General features: G+C 38.5%; 1 protein-coding gene across 1 annotated transcript; it reads right to left on the bottom strand.

Moving 5' to 3' along the window:
* Positions 1 to 225: 225 nt before the first annotated feature.
* mrs2 (MRS2, magnesium transporter) lies at positions 226 to 17,469 on the bottom strand. Its single transcript, XM_011484968.3, has 12 exons — positions 16,141 to 17,469; positions 15,988 to 16,052; positions 13,400 to 13,436; positions 11,657 to 11,769; positions 7,381 to 7,542; positions 7,150 to 7,280; positions 6,946 to 7,062; positions 6,142 to 6,211; positions 3,497 to 3,579; positions 2,625 to 2,742; positions 1,313 to 1,426; positions 226 to 1,078 (listed from the first exon to the last, which is right to left on the bottom strand). Exons 1-12 carry the CDS (start codon positions 16,505 to 16,507, stop codon positions 1,019 to 1,021), a joined length of 1,437 nt encoding a protein of 478 aa, XP_011483270.1. The 5' UTR covers positions 16,508 to 17,469; the 3' UTR covers positions 226 to 1,018.
* Positions 17,470 to 18,093: the final 624 nt, after the last annotated feature.

Genomic DNA, 18,093 nt, shown 5'->3' on the forward strand with positions numbered 1-18,093 from the left:
TTAAGCTAAAAGTTTGTATTTGTTTTTTTTTACCCTTTTAAAGTGACTTTTTCTGGATTTTAATTATGAAAATCTGGGATTGGTGCAAATAAATCAATGACATTAAACACAATTTTCTAATTTTGTTTTGTCACTGTGGATGACTTGATAGAGTTTTTTTATGCAGATAAGTCTCCCTCTGGTGATAAAAAACAATAGCAACAGAAAAAAGATAAAAAAAAACAATTTTTTTCGATTGCACAAAATAAATGCCTTTATTTTTTTCTAAATTAAATTACAAATATATTCAAAATCCACAGTTAAAAGTTATCAACTGCAATACATGATCAAAGAAATTCTGACAAAGTAACGGAAATTCAAAAAAGCAGTTTGAAAGGACACGAAACACGAGCTCTTCCAGAAATTTGATGTAACCATAACAGCTGTGTTAAACAAATCTATGTTTCTTGTTTTAAACACCTTTACTATTGTTATTATTTCCAGGCTTCCTTAACTGCTACAAGAAGCAGTTGTCCTTTGAGACAGTGGATGCAAGGACTCAGGAAGGATTGTACTCAAAAAACAAGAAAGATGTGTTTTAAACCACATAGATTAATAATAATTTATATAGACCATGTAATTAACAGTTGTTTTCCAAAGCAGCATGCTGCACTTGTAAATGCAGAAAAGCAGAAGACACCAAACACACATCCAGAGGGTTCTTAAATATTTCCTCTCCAGCTCTTATTCCTAGAACTGAAAACAACAGAGAGAACAAACAGTATTTCTCTCTTATAACGTCCGCATTTCAACAACAATTCAAAATTGTAATCATTATCCTAATGGTGTAAAAGCAATTATGTTAACATGAAATAAATCCCAATACAGTGGTTGTTGGACGGGTTTGGTTCCTCTTGTGAGCCTGAAACAACCTGGTGTGTAAAGATAAGAGGCGAAGAGCACAAGAGGAACAGGGAACAAGCTCATTTAAAGTCCTTTCTTTCCTACAATGTGCAGTCTTTGGCATTTTACAGAGGAGTCATCTGACTCCAGGTTTCATGTCTGAAGGTTTCAAATTTCTCTTCCAAACTGGAGGAATCTGTTAAACAGAAAAAAAGCCTTTAAACATTCATAGCACTGGCAAAATAAAACAATGATTTGATGACCTGTTTCTTTTTCCATTTACAGTGCATATGAAATGACTGCATCACTACAGAACTCCCAGTTATCTGTGTTGTTGATGTTTATTTGGACATACCATTTACTGTAGGTATTAATTAATAAGCCTACTCCAGATTTCTTTTAGACAGGCATAGCAGATGTTTAGGTTTACCAGAGGGGGAACCGAAGGCTCCAGATGGCGTCCCAGAAACGACAGAAGTCGCCTCCATATCAACCCGCTGCCCAAGAACATGAAGCCTGTCACCAGCCAAAATGCACGCGGGTCCTGGTGTAAACAAATGCAAACATGGATGAAAAGGCATTTTTAACTGCAGTTATGATATGCAGTCATGGCCGAACATGTAGACACTCCTATAATTCAGTCAGAAATTGCAACACTTCTCCCAAAAATGGTTTGCTATATACTTGTTCATTGTTTTGGTTTGCACTGAAACAACACAGACACACTTATTTGGTAGCACCACCTGGGAAGAAGATACATGAAAACAATCATTTCCTGTAGCCATAAATGAGTTTTGTTTTTTTACATCTACTGGAATGTTGGTCTCCTTTGTCAAAAGGCTGTAGGTCAGTCAGACATGAAGGAGACCTGCTTCCAAATGCTGTTTGGAGTTCTCCAGATTCAGACTCTTCTGGACTCTTTGCTGCCATTTCAGAACTCCCCAGCGTTTCGTTTGTAACCATCTTTGAGAATGCTTCCAAGTTAATTTTAGGTTATTGTCCTGCTGGAAGACCCATGACCTCTAGTGGTGAGGCAGCATTGACACATTGTCATCAGGTTTCATAAGACCATGTATATAAACTCAAGCATCCAGAGCCAGATGCAGCAACACTGAAGCATCTTTCAACCTCCACCATATTTGACCTCACTTCATTTCTTTCACTGTGTTCTTTATCAAAAACCTCTACTTTTGTCAGACGTGTCCACAGCACATCCTCCCTGAAGGGTTGTGGTTTTGCCACATAGGTTTTGGCAAACTCCATTCTCACTTTTTTACCAGATTGTTCATGTTTTTCTCACATTTTCTTCTCTCAAACCCCCCAGACACATTTTCATACTTCTGTTGTTCATGCTCAAGAGTTACACAACACAATGGTTGAGTTGTATGTTTCTCCATTTTACTGGTTGCAGGTATGCTTACTATATATAGCCTACGCCTGTCACCTGCCACAGGTGTGTCTAAATACAAATTACAGGAGCATCACATGATTGACAAGCAATTATTCGTTACGATTTTAACAAAGTGCTGATCATTTTGTCCAGTTGTGTGTGAATTTTTGTGAAGCTTGACTTAACTTCTTGATTTTTTTGCTTTATCAGTGAAAACAAAAATAGAATAGCGAAACATCTGCAACTGGAACAGCTTTTTCTTAAAGCAAACAGTGAACTTTTCTAACAATTGTAAGGGTGTTGACATTTTCAGCCATGTGTGCAATTATTCAGCAGCAGCAAAACGTCTCACATCCTCAAACGCTGTGGTCAGATTCATTCCAAAGGCCACGCCGATGAGGCCAAACAGAGTCAAGGAGAAGGAACCCATGGTCAGCTGCAGGTTTAGGCGCATCATTATGTTCCGATGGCTAGAAATGAAGAGACAGCATTTGAAACCAGTTTGAAATGTACAGAAATAACAGCTTGTAATCTGATCGAAATACAATTATTCAAATAAAATGTTTATTTATAATAAAAATATATATATATTTAAAATGTTGAATTAAAAAAAAAACTCCTGTCACCTCATTGGTTGTAACATTATTGTGACACAACACTGAAAAAAGGTCATGGATCAACAAAAACTTAACCGAAAAGAACAGACTTTGGATCAGATAACTGAACCCAAATGGCTCTTCCTCAAAGCTCGGCTCTTGGGTTGCATTTCACATCCACCACTGCTAGTGTGAACTTCACATATCTTCAGTAGCGTGATGAAACTCCTGTGCATAAACAAGTGCATGCAGACCTCAAAGAAGTGAAACGACGTGACTTAAAGTCCCAGAGGCCAGATTCATGTCCCAGTTTCTCTGAAATTCTGTGGGTGGAGGGCTGAGCAAAAACAAAAGCTGCAGAGCCTCAATAAAGAGGACGCCAAGAATTAATAAATAAATTCATACACAATTGTGTAAAGCTAAAAACAAACACTTTAGGTTGTAGTAGCCAAAGATGACCTTTGAGTCATGAGGTGTTTTTTTTAAATTAATGTTAAGATCTTTAACTAAAATGTTTATGCAAGAAACGAGACTACCTACCTTTAAATCTAATGTTTTAGTGTTTGATGGTTACATTGCTTTTATCAGACACATTTATTATCTTCATTTGTAGCATTAAAGTCCAAACCTGTCCAGGTTGATGAAAATGACGCTCTCCGAGTCGTCTATCAGTCCTTTCAGCTCTCGGGCTTTATTCCCCAGCTCCTCGGCCTGCAGGAGCCACAACACTCACTGTATTAACACGGCTTGCTGACCTTTAGTCAAACCTACAGAAGGTGGAGTGACACATCTCAGCCGCTCTGCTTTTAGTAGAACGATTGTCCCGCATGAGTTTTTTAAGCCAATCACCTTTATGAAACTAGGATACACTCATGTTCAAGTGGGCTTTAATTTATCCTTACATTTGTATCACCGCCTTATGTTTATTTTCTAGAATACTATAAAGGTATTTGGGAGATTATAAGAGCTCACTACATCCTCTCTTTTTACTTCAAAAAATGAGCCGTCAGAATTGTACATAAAGCTATCTTGATTGTACAAACAGTTTATTTGATCAATCCAGACTTTTAAAACTTTATGACCTTGTTGATTTTTTACACCACACAACTTCTATACAGAGCTAGTGGGAAATCATTGCCATGAAATATCCAGAAACATTTCTTAGAAGATGAAGGCGGCTACAAACTGAGAGGATGTAGGACAGGGGTCGGGAACCTTTTTGGCCAAGAGAGCCATAAACGCCACATATTTTTAAATGTAATTTCGAAAGAGCCATACAATAATGTAGTGTCCTTTTCCCACACTGAGACTTAACCTCTTTTAAGGTTATTTATTCTGGTTACTGCAGGCTGTAACAAATGCCGTAAATTAATTCAACAGCTCCTGAATCTCTCCCGCCGAGACGAGAGCACTTCTCCCAACTTCATATTCCCCCCTCCCGCTCCAGCCCTCCCATTTCCCTTATTCGGCCCATAGCTGAACCCCATTGGTCCAAACTACCTAACAACAGGCTGAGCGACAGAACTAAGAGCCAATCAGATCTCTGCTTGATGCATTCAAGGAACTCCAGAACTTTTAACGCGGCCCAACAGCCAAGTTAAACTCAGTCCGCGACAATATGTTTAAAACTAAATATTCAAGTGAATGTTTGCATTTGATATAATTTCAACACTTTTAAAGTACAATAAGTCTGTGGATTATTTTTAATAACATTGTTATGCTGTTGCTAATAAATGATGAGTATTTCTCATGTTGGTTTTGCTGATGGTCTAGTCTGGTTGATACGTGGTGAGTTTCTGCTTCACGCAGGCGTTGAGACTTTAAACGTGATCTTAGGTCTGAATGTTCTGTAGATGTGACAAAGACTGCTCACATGCAGACGGGGAGACAAACACACACTCACACGCTGCAGTGAGTGACGGGCAGCGGGTTTTACGTTTTTACAATCCCTGCGCGGTTCACCTTACTGACCGAGCCCACAACTCCACCCTCACCCTCTGCTTTCTCCCTCTCACATCCCGTCCCCGCATCTGCGCGCTCTTTCTCAGAGACGGGGGCGCGCAGTTTTAGGCACGGCAATTCACAGGTTTCCGGCTGGTATAAACTCTGTGAAATAATAGATAATAGTAAAGTGATAATGCTGGCGCAGATCCTTCTCTCCAAGCACCGCTACTACTGTGCGCCTCTGGCATCGCATCGCGCCCGAGAAGGACTGGTCTAATGAAAAAGAAAAAATTAAAAATGTGTCTGCGAGCCACATGTGACCATCAAAAGAGCCATATATGGCTCGCGAGCCATAGGTTCCCGACCCCTGATGTAGGAACTTCAAGAACCACAAAGGAAAGTTTCTGTGTGTCGGTGTGTGGCACTAAACTCTGGAACGGGTTAAGAAATGAATGTTGTTCAAATATCCAAATATTCAAGAAAATGTATAAAGAAACTCTGATTTCATGATATAAAGATCAGAGGATTAAGGATCAACAGGTGTTTGAATAATTCCACATACATGTGTGAACTTGATTGTGGTGAAATAATCAAAGCTCTTTTAATTACAACCAATGAGTTTTACATTGTAATGTGTAATAATGATTACTGAAAGGTTTGAATTACTATCAATAAGCTATTGATTTTCTTTACTTGGTCTGCAATGTGTAGCAATAATTACTGGTTTACTGTGATAATATGCTCCAATGATAATCAATGATTTTACATATCGGTTAACCGTTACTGTTTACTGAATCATGACTGAATGTTTTCTCAAGATAATCAATCATTACTAGTCACTGGATTTTGTTAATCAAAAGAATCTATCTGATCAGAACTGGATTACAAAAACCATGTAAAACTATAAAATGAACTAAGTACGGGTGGGATTATAATAACTCGCTTCTTCCCACTCCTTTTCAATCAATAAATCAAGCTCCACTTGACTTTAGATGATGATCACTATGTTTAATTAAGCAAATGGGATTTAAGTGTGTCTTTTGTTTTTTTTAATCCATGCATTTCATCATTTCTGTGATGAGTTTGATAAATCTGTGTGAATTCTTCATTGCTTTGACTATAATGCTTGAAATTAATCTATCAAGAACGTTGTCCAAAAGTTGACATACTTAAGAATTTTTAGTAACATTTTCCAGTATAAATGAATGTTACTAAATTAAGAATAGATGCAGATACATCCAAACAATGATCATAAGGGGAAAAAGGGGTTGATAATCATTAATATATCTTTGTGGTGGGGTAACAGTTCATGTATCACACCCCATGTACCTGCATGAAGAAATTCTCCAGCAAAAGTTCCATCTCCTCCGCGTGGTCAATACCCAGACTGCTTTCTTCACTACAACACACACGCAGAGGCAACATCTGTCAGAGTAATACAAAAACCCACAGGTGTGTTGAGTACCATCTTTTTCTTTACGTTACAAAAAAAATATAGATCATGTTTAGTGCAAAAATAAACCATATGTATATAAACCAACTGGGTAATGCATCTTAATCATAGGAAAAAGTTACCATCTTAAAGAGTCTGTGCTTCACATTTAATCATAAAAATTGATCTGCTTGGTTTGTTTCAAATTGATGCCTGAATTTATTTCCAGCTGTGAAAATAAACATTTTACTTAAGTTCTGGCTTTCAAATAAAAGCTAAATTAAGGTAAGTTTGGAGAACAGGTGATCAGATACACACAGTATTTGCATCAAAGGGGTTAAAGAAGGAACGTCATTTCAGTTGAACGATTTTAGGAAATCTTACATATTCAATGACCTAAAAGGGTCAGTTAGAAAAGCAAAAGCAAAGCTTGAAAGTCCATTAAAAAACATTTTCTATAAGAGTATGGTAGCAGCATCTTGTCTTTATCTCATGCAGCAACTGCAGCGGACGAAAAAGCTTTTCATACTCTCTTAACCCTTTGACACCTGAATTTATTTCCAGCTATGTGCTTTACTTGTGTTTTTGCTTTTAGGTAGATGCTAAATTAAGGCGAGTTGGCAGCAGAAGTGGTTTGATGCAATAATTGCATCAAGGGGATAAAGGTTACATATGTGTGTTTGAGGGCAGAATTCACATACAAAACCCTTGGATCTGTCCACTTTGTGAGACAAAGCTCTTCAATGATCTCATCTTCATCCAAGATCTTCAGCAACGAGTCCTTAAACACTTTGATTTCAGTTTCCAACTCTGATAAGCTGCAGGTTCCAACAGAGACACAGATTTAGGCAAACAGACACTGGAATATATTTCTCAAACGCATAAAGACGTGGCATTTCATTTACCTCTTGCTGTTTTGCAGCAATATATGCAGTTTACTTCTGTCAGCAGAAAGGAGTTTAGGATCCACGAGGGACTCCAAGATATCCAATATAACTGGTTCCACATCATTGAGCCGGCTATGTAAAGTGTTGACCTATTGACAAGATGAAGAAATTGAACGAACCTTCACACATTCAGCAAACATGCACAGAAAAAACAACAACACTTTTTTTTCACCCTCTTATCTGTCTGACCTTGTGCTGCAACATGGCCTCCAGAGCTCTGAACTCAAATGGCAGTGTGTGTGTTAGTGATGCCAGCTGGGGGGCCAGCTCCATGATCAACCAGCGCTCCAGCCCCTGGCCACGAAAATCCAACACCATCAGGGACTGTGGGGTTAGGATGGCTTTCAAAGACTGTGAAGAAACACAACAGAAAGAAAGGCTGCTTAGGGGAAAAAACGACAAAACCACTTCAGTTGTTTAAGATCTCCCAGACACGACAAATAGTCGGAATGTTCGGTGCATCAAATCACGTGTGTGCTTCGTTGCAAACATATATGTTTGGAGGGTTCCTATCGCTACAACAGACCCTGAACTGTCAATGTTTACAGTGACAGACCCGATCAATGAAACCGTGAAACATCTGACAAGCACACTTGTGCTTGTCAGAAAGGAGGAGACCAAAAGCAGACCAATCAGGATCCAGTTCAGCAGACCCAAGCCCAGCAGCCTCCAGACACAGACCTGTTTGACATCAGACGCACTCTACAGGGGAGATTCGGAAACATCGTAGCTCTAAAGTCCAGGTGAGTCCTTTGTGTCATCTCAAAACCAAAAGAAGTAGTAACAATCTAACTGGACAGTTAAAGCTTCAGACAACTAGACTAAACGAAGCTAGTCTGTCTTCCTAATGAAAATCCCTGCTGATCTCTGAGTTTGCCACCCTTCCTCTCCTCATCCATGATGATCAAAGGCTTTGCTGTGATTTGCAGGATGACGGCGGTGAAGCTGCTCTGCCTTCTCCCACTGCTGCTTCTGTTGTGCCAGAGAGCAGCTGGAACGGGCGTGAGGGCCAAACCGAAAATGTGCGTCTCAAGCGCGTCCAGCTGTGAGGAGTGCATCCAGGCCGACCCGCAGTGCGCTTGGTGCCTGGCCCCAAATTTTTGGTTCAACTGCCATACCTTGGAGACACTCCGGAAAGGAGGCTGCCCTGAAAGACACATTTATAACCCTCAAAGCAGCATGCAGGTCGCTAAGAATGAAAGCAGGTGAGGGAGTTGTTTTAAAGATTCCTAAATAAATTAAATAAGGTTTCAAATTTCCTCCTGGACCCTGAGGTCCACCAGCTTTATCTTTCTAAAGCGTTTCAACAGAAAATTCCAGCATCTTTTTAACCTTAAAGCTCACGTTTGCATAACGGGCTACTGGTAGACTTGAGGGACATAGAGAACGTAAACTTAGCTTTTCACTAGTATGTTTATCGCTTATTTGATTCATTTTATTATTATACAGCATGCCAAAGAAAAGGCATGTTTTGTCGATTCAAATTCTACATTTTAGATTGGGATTTTTTTTCCCATTTACCTTAACTTAACTTTAGGTATTTGTTAAATATTTGTTAAAATATTTCATTGTGCTCTGCAGAATGATAATAAAAGATTCTGATTCTGAAAATGTTTATATGTATGTATGTATGTAAGTATGTATGTATGTATGTATGTATGTATGTATGTATGTATGTATGTATGTATGTATGTATGTATGTATGTATGTATGTATGTATGTATGTATGTATGTATGTATGTATGTATGTATGTATATATGTATGCATGTATGTATATATGTATGTATGTATGTATATATGTATGCATGTATGTATATATGTATGTGTGTATGTATGTATGTATATATATATATATATAGAGAGAGAGAGAGAGAGAGAGAGAGAGAGAGAGAGAGAATTTCTTTTGTGTATTTCTAATGTTTCATCAGTGGGAAAGGCAGGCAGCTCTGCAGAAGGCCTCTCAGTGGTTGAATCTGGATTCTGTTTCAGGTTTCCAGGCTGGCAGATGCCTCCAGACGAGCAGGATCATTTGTTTCCACTTCACTGACTCACTTTTCTATACCCAGCCTTATTTTTATCTTTATGTTAAGCTGAAGGGTTTGAGGGGTAAAAGTTTGGACTGTTTTTTCTTTATTTTTCAACACATTGTGTTGCCTGCTATGAAAAGTGACCTAAAAATTCTGATTCATTCTTCTTTTCTTGCTTGTGATGTGTCAATGCCTGCAGGAAAGACTCAGCAGATTCCACGCCACTGTTCCTGCAGCCTCAGGAATTTTCCATCCAGCTAAGACCAGGAGTGCCTCAGTCCTTTCCTCTCAACATCTTCATGCCAACAGATCAGCCAACAGATCTCACTCTGGACATCAGCGATGTTCCAGATGGAGTCAACATCACACTCAACAGCGCAGCCAAAGGAAACCCCAGGCTGGTGCAGGTCAGAACAACCCTGTAGATTGCAGAGTTCCCATTTAAATCATGGCAGCAGCTCATCTTGTCCTCACAGGTGCATGTGGAAGCTGCTCAGTGTGGTATTTCACCGCACAACAGGACTGGGCCGTGGTCTGTCCTCATTACACCTCGAGGCTCTTCATTGAGCGTAAAACTGGAGATTTCTTTGCTGTGTAAGCCAACAAAAGCCAAATTAATGTCTCCAAAATCTGGAATTGAAATAAAAAATAATATACTAATTTTGCCTTTTTTTAAAGACAGACTTAAAAAAAAAACCTGCTTTCCTTAGGTACCTGCAGTTGCACCGAAAATCCTGAAGAAAACAGCCGTTTCTGCAGCAATGCAGGAGCATTGATATGTGGCCGGTGCCACTGCTATGACTCTTATTCCGGAGAGGTCTGTAACATGCAGGAAGACCCTGATTTCTCAGAAGAAGCTTTGTGCCGCTCAGCCGCAGATGCCCCAGTGTGCAGCGGCAGAGGCACCTGCATCAGTGGCTACTGTGAGTGCAACAGGCGGGAAAATCCCAAAGAAAGATACAGCGGAAGGTTCTGCGAATGCGACAACTTTAACTGTCCGTATCACAATGGCAGGTACAGTGATGTGGATGAGGACGAGTGCCCCATTATCAGGGTGACATGTTCATAAGACGCTGCGCTTCTTGTCAAACAGAATTTGCGGCGGGCATGGGAAATGCGTGTGTGGACAGTGCCAATGTGAGGTCAACTGGCTCGGTGACGACTGCAGCTGCAGCTCTGAAATGACTTCCTGCATGGGAGAAAACCAGGATATCTGCAGTGGAAAAGGGTTGTGTCAGTGTGGAACATGTGAATGTAACCCCCCATTCAGAGGCCCGACCTGTGAGGGCATCGCTCATTAGAGCCGGATGCAAAGACAACCGGTAAATGCTTTAAAAAAAACATACAGCGTCTTCCAAACTATTCTGCTGATGACATTTTCTAAATAATGCAAATGGCAGTAAAATTTTCATGTCTCATTAGAATCATGTTTCATTGGGAGGTCATATTTACTAAAATCAAAAGTTATTCCAATTAAAAACATCTTAATAGGTCAAATTCGATTTGAACATAGGACCCCAATTTTCACAATTTTTGCATCCGATGAACTTGAAAGGTTTTTTTTTTGTTTTTTTTTGGTGGTGGTGGGGGGGGGGGGGGGTGATGGGCGGGGTCTTTCCAGGATGTCAGAATATCCTCCCAGAGCTGCTGTATGGATGTCAGCTGCCTCCCACCCTCAGACATATTTTGCTCCAAAAGTTCTCCATTGAGACCTTGAGGTCGGGGGAGGAGGAGGGCCACGCCGTCACGTTCACAAAATCATCGGTGAATTTAGAATTGCAATTTTTTTTCACCCCTTAAATTCATTTTCCATAATCATTTGGAACGCATTGTATGAAATAGCTAAAATGTGTGGACTGTAAGTGGTTATCCTTCAAAACTAACAAATCGAGCGTTTGCACAAAGTCAGAAAGAGGCGGCCAGGAATCGAACTTCTATCTAAATTCGGGAAAATCTATGTTATTCGTTCAAAAACTAATTTTTCCGTGTTTTCAATCATTGTGTCTTTTTTGCAGCGTGACAGGCTACCTCACTTTGACCATGTTGGAAACCAAGGCTGATAACCCAGGAGAACCTGAGAATGTCGGTGAAATGAGCTCACTCCTCTGCTCCATCCTCAGCCTCCTGGTGGAACGACGACTGACAGTTCGGCTAGAAAGGCCAAAATCTCTACCTGTGTTTATGCACTGAGTTGCACTGGTCTGATTCATACATACTAGTTGTAATTTAAATATAAGAATTACCACCAAAGAACCATTGCAATGCATTCTTGGAGCTTTCCGGGTTTTAGAATCTTATAAAAACAAAGCCATGTTTCAAACTGACTGTGGAATAGAGCTGTGCAAACTGCATTTAGAATGTGTGCAGGACAACAGGCTTTGGACAGGAGAAACTGGAACATGAATGTCAGAATGGGAAAAAGGCCAAGGGGGCGTACCGCCATCCGTAGGATAATACAGTTGTTTCTGGCAAAAAGGCAGGTGCTGTGCTGGAAGCGAAGGTCTCTTGCCTGAAGACCCAATTCCTGGCAGAGTTCTGTCTTTTTCTTTTCTGGAAAAGATAAACAAACAAACCTCAGGAGGACTGTGTGTTTTACTTATTCCTGGCTTTAAATTCAAACCTGCATTGTTACCACTTTGTAATTTTTTTTATTCAATTTATTTACGGTAAGTTTACTGACAAAAAGCATATTTTTTATTTCAATCTTTCACGGTGGAAAGATGTGGCCGTGGTGTAGAGGTAGAGTGGTCGACCTATGAGGTGAAGATCGCAGGTTTGGTTCCAGCCTCCACTGCCCATGTGTCAAAGTGTCCTGGAGCAAGGCACTAAACCCCTTGTTGCTCCTGGTGGTTACAGGTTGACACCAGTGCTTGGCAGCAGAGTGTGAAAGTGTGCATTTATGGGGGAACTGGACTGTAAAGCGCTTTGGGCCTTTTATGAAGGTAGTAAAGCGCGATATAATTATGCAGCATTTACCACTGAAACTAAAGAAACTAAACTAATAGCGTTCCATAACTTTTATTGGCTCTTAAAAAAATAAAAAACTACATCTAATATAACAAATATTATTTTTTGAGTTATTAAAAGCCTAAGTTAGACCTTGCACCCCGTTGTTTAACCCACATAAACATCAAAATGCTAAATTAGTGTCAAATCCAAACCGTCTAAATTCAAGGAGGTTTTCAGGCTTTTAGTTTTGCAAAGACTTCTTAGAATCAGCATCGAATAAATCTGACAACGGTTAAAGTTTGGCAGAGAGACTTAAAAACTTTGTCTTTAAGCCATGTTAGGATTTGCTTTGAAGAAGAACATATGTGAGTCAGGTTTAAGTATTCACACAAAGGCTCCCACAAAAGTCTGTAAAACAAAGGAGACTTTAATCATCTTTCCCAGCTCAACAGTTTGGGTAATGAGTTGGATTTCTAATAGATATTAAAAGGATTTGTACATCAAAGCCATGAAAAGGAACAGTATTCCTGACGTTTTGCTTTGATGCAAAATGTAAAACAGCTTCTTATCCCTTTTTAGACGTGCAAAATGTTACTGCAGCTTTGGGCTTTTGTTTTGTTAATTCCTGCAAATTTTCATTTTGCTTTTCTTCATTTCTTTTGATGGAGGCTTTGACATTTTTTGTCAATTTAAAAAAAAATCTTTCCTTTTTAATTTATGATACACAGATAACAAAAAAAAAAAAACTATTTATGCCAACTTCTCTTTAGGGCTGGACTTATTCTGTACCGGGAACTAAAGTTTAACGTCCTCGTTCAAAATCCTTTGTGGTTTTTTCCTCAAAAGGTTGCTGTTCTAAATGAATAAAATAAAACAACTTGTTTCAAGAGAGCCTGACATAAGCAGAAATGATGCTTTTCAAGTTTCTAAAAAAAAAAAACACCAAAAAACTTGTGGTTCAGTAATATTTTGATACATAAAACCTAGAAAAAGAATTTCCTGACACGCTGGTGGCTAATGTGTTTGTTATAAAATAAAAGAGAGAAGCAGCCATTATTAATATTATTATATGTATTAGTCATGTTTGATTAAATTAATGAGAAAAAATATCTAAAATTTGTAAAATGCAAAAGCTGATAAAAAAAACAAAAACAAATAAACGTAATAATAATATTAACTTTTTAAATCAGACAAAACAAAAGTCTAAAGGAAGTTTCCATCAGACACTTACCAAATGATGCAACATTCCCATCTTGGTCAAACTTCATCTGTTAAATAAAAAACAACAACTGATAACTAACATTATAATTATCAACTTTAAGCCTTTTTTATTGCTTCTTTATTTGCAAAATCTTTTAAACCCAACAAATCCTAAAAAAAAACGCTCCTTAAATGTCTCTTAATTCCATAAATACAGTATTTTCCAAATTATTGTGCAAATTGTATTTAAGTGTGAAAAAGATGAAATTGTTTGGCTTTCATTGAAACTCATAAATGATTTTGTGTCTCAGGATGTTTTGGATCACATGACATTAATCTCAGACACCTGTGATCATTATTCTGCCAGTTGAGTTTGATTAAAGGAAAAACTACCAAAGAAGGACGTTTCACATCGTTAAGCAGATGAACTTTTTCAAGCAATATGGGAAAGAAAAAGGATTTCTGAGTTGGTGAGTTATGGCCACCATCTCCCAACGAGGCTGCAACGTCAGCAAGGAAGTACCTGAGTCATGTTTTGGGCCAGAGTCATGCAGAGAGAGCTGGCCGGCCCCTTTAGGGTCCCTAAAGGTGTGAAAATGACCTTTTGGAAAAGCATGTGGAGTTTCTGACTGAACATTTTCTTCTGTGGTGCAAAAAGAAGAACCAAGCTTTCAGTAACAAAATCCTCTTCATGCGTGACAATGCACCATGACATGCTACAAGGAATACAGCTCATAGCATCATTAGCTGCTGTAAGCAGAGGAGGAGAAACTGATGGTGTGGCCCCCATCCTCCCCTGACCTCGACCCCATTGAGAACCTTTTGTAGCCTCCTGAAGTAAAATATCTAAATTGAAGCAGAAACTCTCCAAAAACTCACACCTTCAATGGATGCAAGAATTGTGAAGCTGCTGCAAAATAGAGCCCTATATTAAAATGATACGTGATCTATGAAGATGTTTGGGTTTGGAATAGCTTTTGATTTCAGTAAATATGTTCTCCTAATGCAGCAAATTCAACAAATAACCATTTTCAGTTCTTTAGAATCTATCAAATGTTGTGGAACTCTGTGTGTAACAGTGACGTGCAGTCAGGAGAGGCAGGTGAGGCTGTGCCTCACCTGTCATTATGGGATGAAAAGAGAAAAAATAAATTCAATGATTATATTTAATTAATTTGTTAAGTAATTTGTGCCTTGCAGTCATTTTCCATTTAAATTTACCATTTTGGGGGTTTTTTTCTTTTCAAAATCGCTGAATTTCCGCATTTGCCGTTCAGATACTAAGTGACGTGCGGGGAGGCACCAGCCCGCTGAGCCTCACTTTGGATTGCGCAATACCTATGCAGTCAGACGGTACTGCTGTCTCTCTATATGTCGGTTCAATCACTTGTACTATATGAGCTGAGTTTACATAATTTAGGAGATGTATATGATGTACAGTGTTTGTTTTTATAAATAACTGTATGTGAGAGACGTGTTTCTTGTGCTGAGCGCTAAACGCCGGCGAAAAAGCCGCTGGGTGAGGCCAGACATTCTTGTGCCTCATGTTAGGGGGCGCCAGTGAGCCCTGAGATTATGACGCTAAAAAATACTAGAAGAAGTGATAGCAAGCGGCAAGTCACTTTCTTCAGAAGGAGCGGCGTATGGACTTTATTTACAAGTAAAGGTAAGACGATAATAACATTTGTGCTTTTTTCTATGCTGCAGTTTGCATATGAAAAAAAAAAACACGTTGAAATGATATTTTAAACAAAACACGTTAACTGTTGTCAATTAAATGGTGAATAAGTTACTCAGTATGGTTCATATGTTTGTAAATCTGACTGATGACGTCAGTGCCTCACCAGCCATTAACCTCACCGCACGTCACTGGTGTGTAATAATGTGGAACAGTGACTTTGAAGGTTTTTAGTTTTTGAAAAATATATATTTTCCTTTAGGTTTGTTCATCAGCATTTAATATAAAGCTAATGGTTAGTGACTTGAAAATTATGCTGACTGTCATTTGCATTGAGTTTTTTTTTATTAACAAATGTCCAACTAAAAGCTTTTTATTCTAACAATCAAACAGAAAAAAGAGTAACATGATTTTTAATATTAATTTATCAAATAATACTTATTAGTTATTTAGAGGCGTCGAATGAGAAAATGTAATAATAGGACACAATAAAAGAAATGATAAACTTTAAATTTTGAAAATGCATAAATTAGAAAATGAGAAGCCTAATGGAGCAGTGTATGACAATCATGACTTTGTGACAATGTTTTAGTATTTTGATGGTTTTGGTTCTTATTTCTTTAATTCTTTTGTCTTTATGTGAACAATTATGTTTAATGTGTAAAAATGTATGCATAAAATATAATAAGATTGGTGGTGGTAATTAATACGATTTTTCTTCTACCTATTTTAAGCACTTTTTCACACTAACATGTTATTAACCATTTTATTGTGTGTTTGAAATAGAAGGAAAGGGATCATATTTCCCCAAGTTGACTGTCAGACTATTGTTAAAACATTGTGTGCCTCTATGGTAAATGGAATGTAAACATTGAACTTGTTTCTACCATAACTTCATAAGTACAGCCATCCAAACCACAACAGCATCTTGATCATCTTACCACAATAAAAGTTGGAGAGACACTAGAGTGGTGAGCGTCTGTCACTCTTCTGCGAACAAAAGAGACTGTGGAAGAAAAATAAATAGTTACATTTAAAAGAGAATAGTCTGAAACATACAAATGAAGTGCTTTCTATGTTTTTTCTAAACCTACCAGGCCAGGCTGTGTCTCCTCTCAGGTTATCTTCTGCCAACGCTGCAGACTGAGGTCTCAAGGGCAGAAAACTTGATGCATAGTGGGCTTGACCCCACAGTGAATTTGGGCCCAAACTATTAAATCTCCCACTTAACAAACTAACTTTCCTACCTCCAGACCTAAATCCTGTCCACTTCAGCGGGCAGATCTCTGTATGAACACTCCTGAAAATGAGAGCTGGACTTCCTTTTAGTCTTGAAGGAGACGAGCAGAGAAGACTGAAAAGATGCTTTGAACATTTGAACGTGTCAAATGGCATCCCTGAGGATTTAAAGCAACCAAATGAGTGTAACCTGTGCAGGACAGCCTCCATGCAGAGTGCCATTCTGGTTGGAGGAGTTCACAGTAAGGAGGAGGTGATGGGAAAAGGACTGAATTATGAGAAAATGAAGGATTCAGCCTCCATTCACACGAAAGGGGAGGTGCTGTAGGATGGAAGTCCTGGAGTCATCCTGCTGCTTGTAGCCTCTAAGGAGTCAAGGATTAAAAACTAAAGGGAAACTGCTATCTATTTAAAACAGAAATACCATGAAATGTTAAAGTCGTCTAATGCCAATACTTCTTAAACTCTTAATCGAGAAAGCCCCGAAACTATATCTTCGTGCTAAATAACTTTGATACAAGTTATAACTTAAGTATTTTTTTTCTTTTAAAACGCAAAAATCTCTGTGACATTGGCGTAAATAAAACTAGTAACTTGAATCGGTTACTTCCTGCTTTGCTGCTGTCCCCAAATCAACACGTGAAGGTGAGTTTAGTCTCAAAACAAACGAGTTCGCGTTTAGCTAGCTTTAAGCTAACCGGGGTCATTAGCGGACCACAATGCACCGCGGCACAAGAGTAGACCGGCAAAGATCGTCTCCGCATTAGAAGATCACTTTAACCAACAAAGGTCACGAGTCACAACTAAGATGCAATGTACTTGTTATTGTTCATCGGACATACATCGATCAGAGAAACAGCTCATCGGATGATTTGGAGATAAATGCAGGGAAGCAGACTGAGATGTTTGGACGTGTTGAGAGGAGAGACAGCGATGATGTTGGTGAAAGGATGCTGAGGTTGGAGTTACAGGATGACCAATAAGAAGGTTTCTGGATCTAGAGGAGGATGTAAGGATGGTTGGTGGTGCGAGCGAGAAAATGACAGTGCAGAGGAGAGGCTCAGCTGGAGGCAAGTGGTTCACTGTGGCGACCCCTACAAGACGTGACCTTTATTCTATGAAACAACCATGAATATCATTTATGAGAAAGACCAACTATATGCATGTTTTTTTCTATGCATGACATAAAAAAAACTTTGAAAAAAGTTGACATTGAAAAAATTTGTTATTTGTAAAAAGTTGTATAAAAAATGTCAGGTTTTAAATAAAGGACCATGACAAGAAATAAACATTAGGGCCTTGATGAAAAGTCGAGGCATTAGAGAGGTGTTCATAATAAGGATTAGAGATCAGAAATGGCTTTCATTAAAATAACATTACATTTGTGTTATTTGATTTACTGTTACAAACTTGGCATTAGACTACAGTTTCAATTATTATTAGTGTTTTTTTTTGACAGGAGAATAATCATCAACTGAAACTTTATAAAGAATAAATGTTTAAATAACGTAAATTATTTTTATAGAGAAATGTTTGGCAAGTAGAAACCTAATTTGGCTGGTAGACTTTAGATGTTACCAGCCACCTGGCTAGTTAACTAAAAAGTAAATTTAAAGCCCTGAGTATAGGTATTCAAACCAATAGTGTCTATTTTTTCCCTTGTTTTGATTTATTGTGTGTTTTTCTTTATTTTTTCATATATTTTAGATATGAAATCTAAAAGGAGAAAGGAATTAATTTCAGGGTTGTAGAGTGCAATAAGAGAAAGAAAAAGACAAGAGAAAATACACACAAAAAACTACTGTAAA

The sequence above is a fragment of the Oryzias latipes genome, chromosome 16, assembly GCF_002234675.1.
Source record: "Oryzias latipes chromosome 16, ASM223467v1".
Classification (NCBI taxonomy): Eukaryota; Metazoa; Chordata; class Actinopteri; order Beloniformes; family Adrianichthyidae; genus Oryzias; species Oryzias latipes.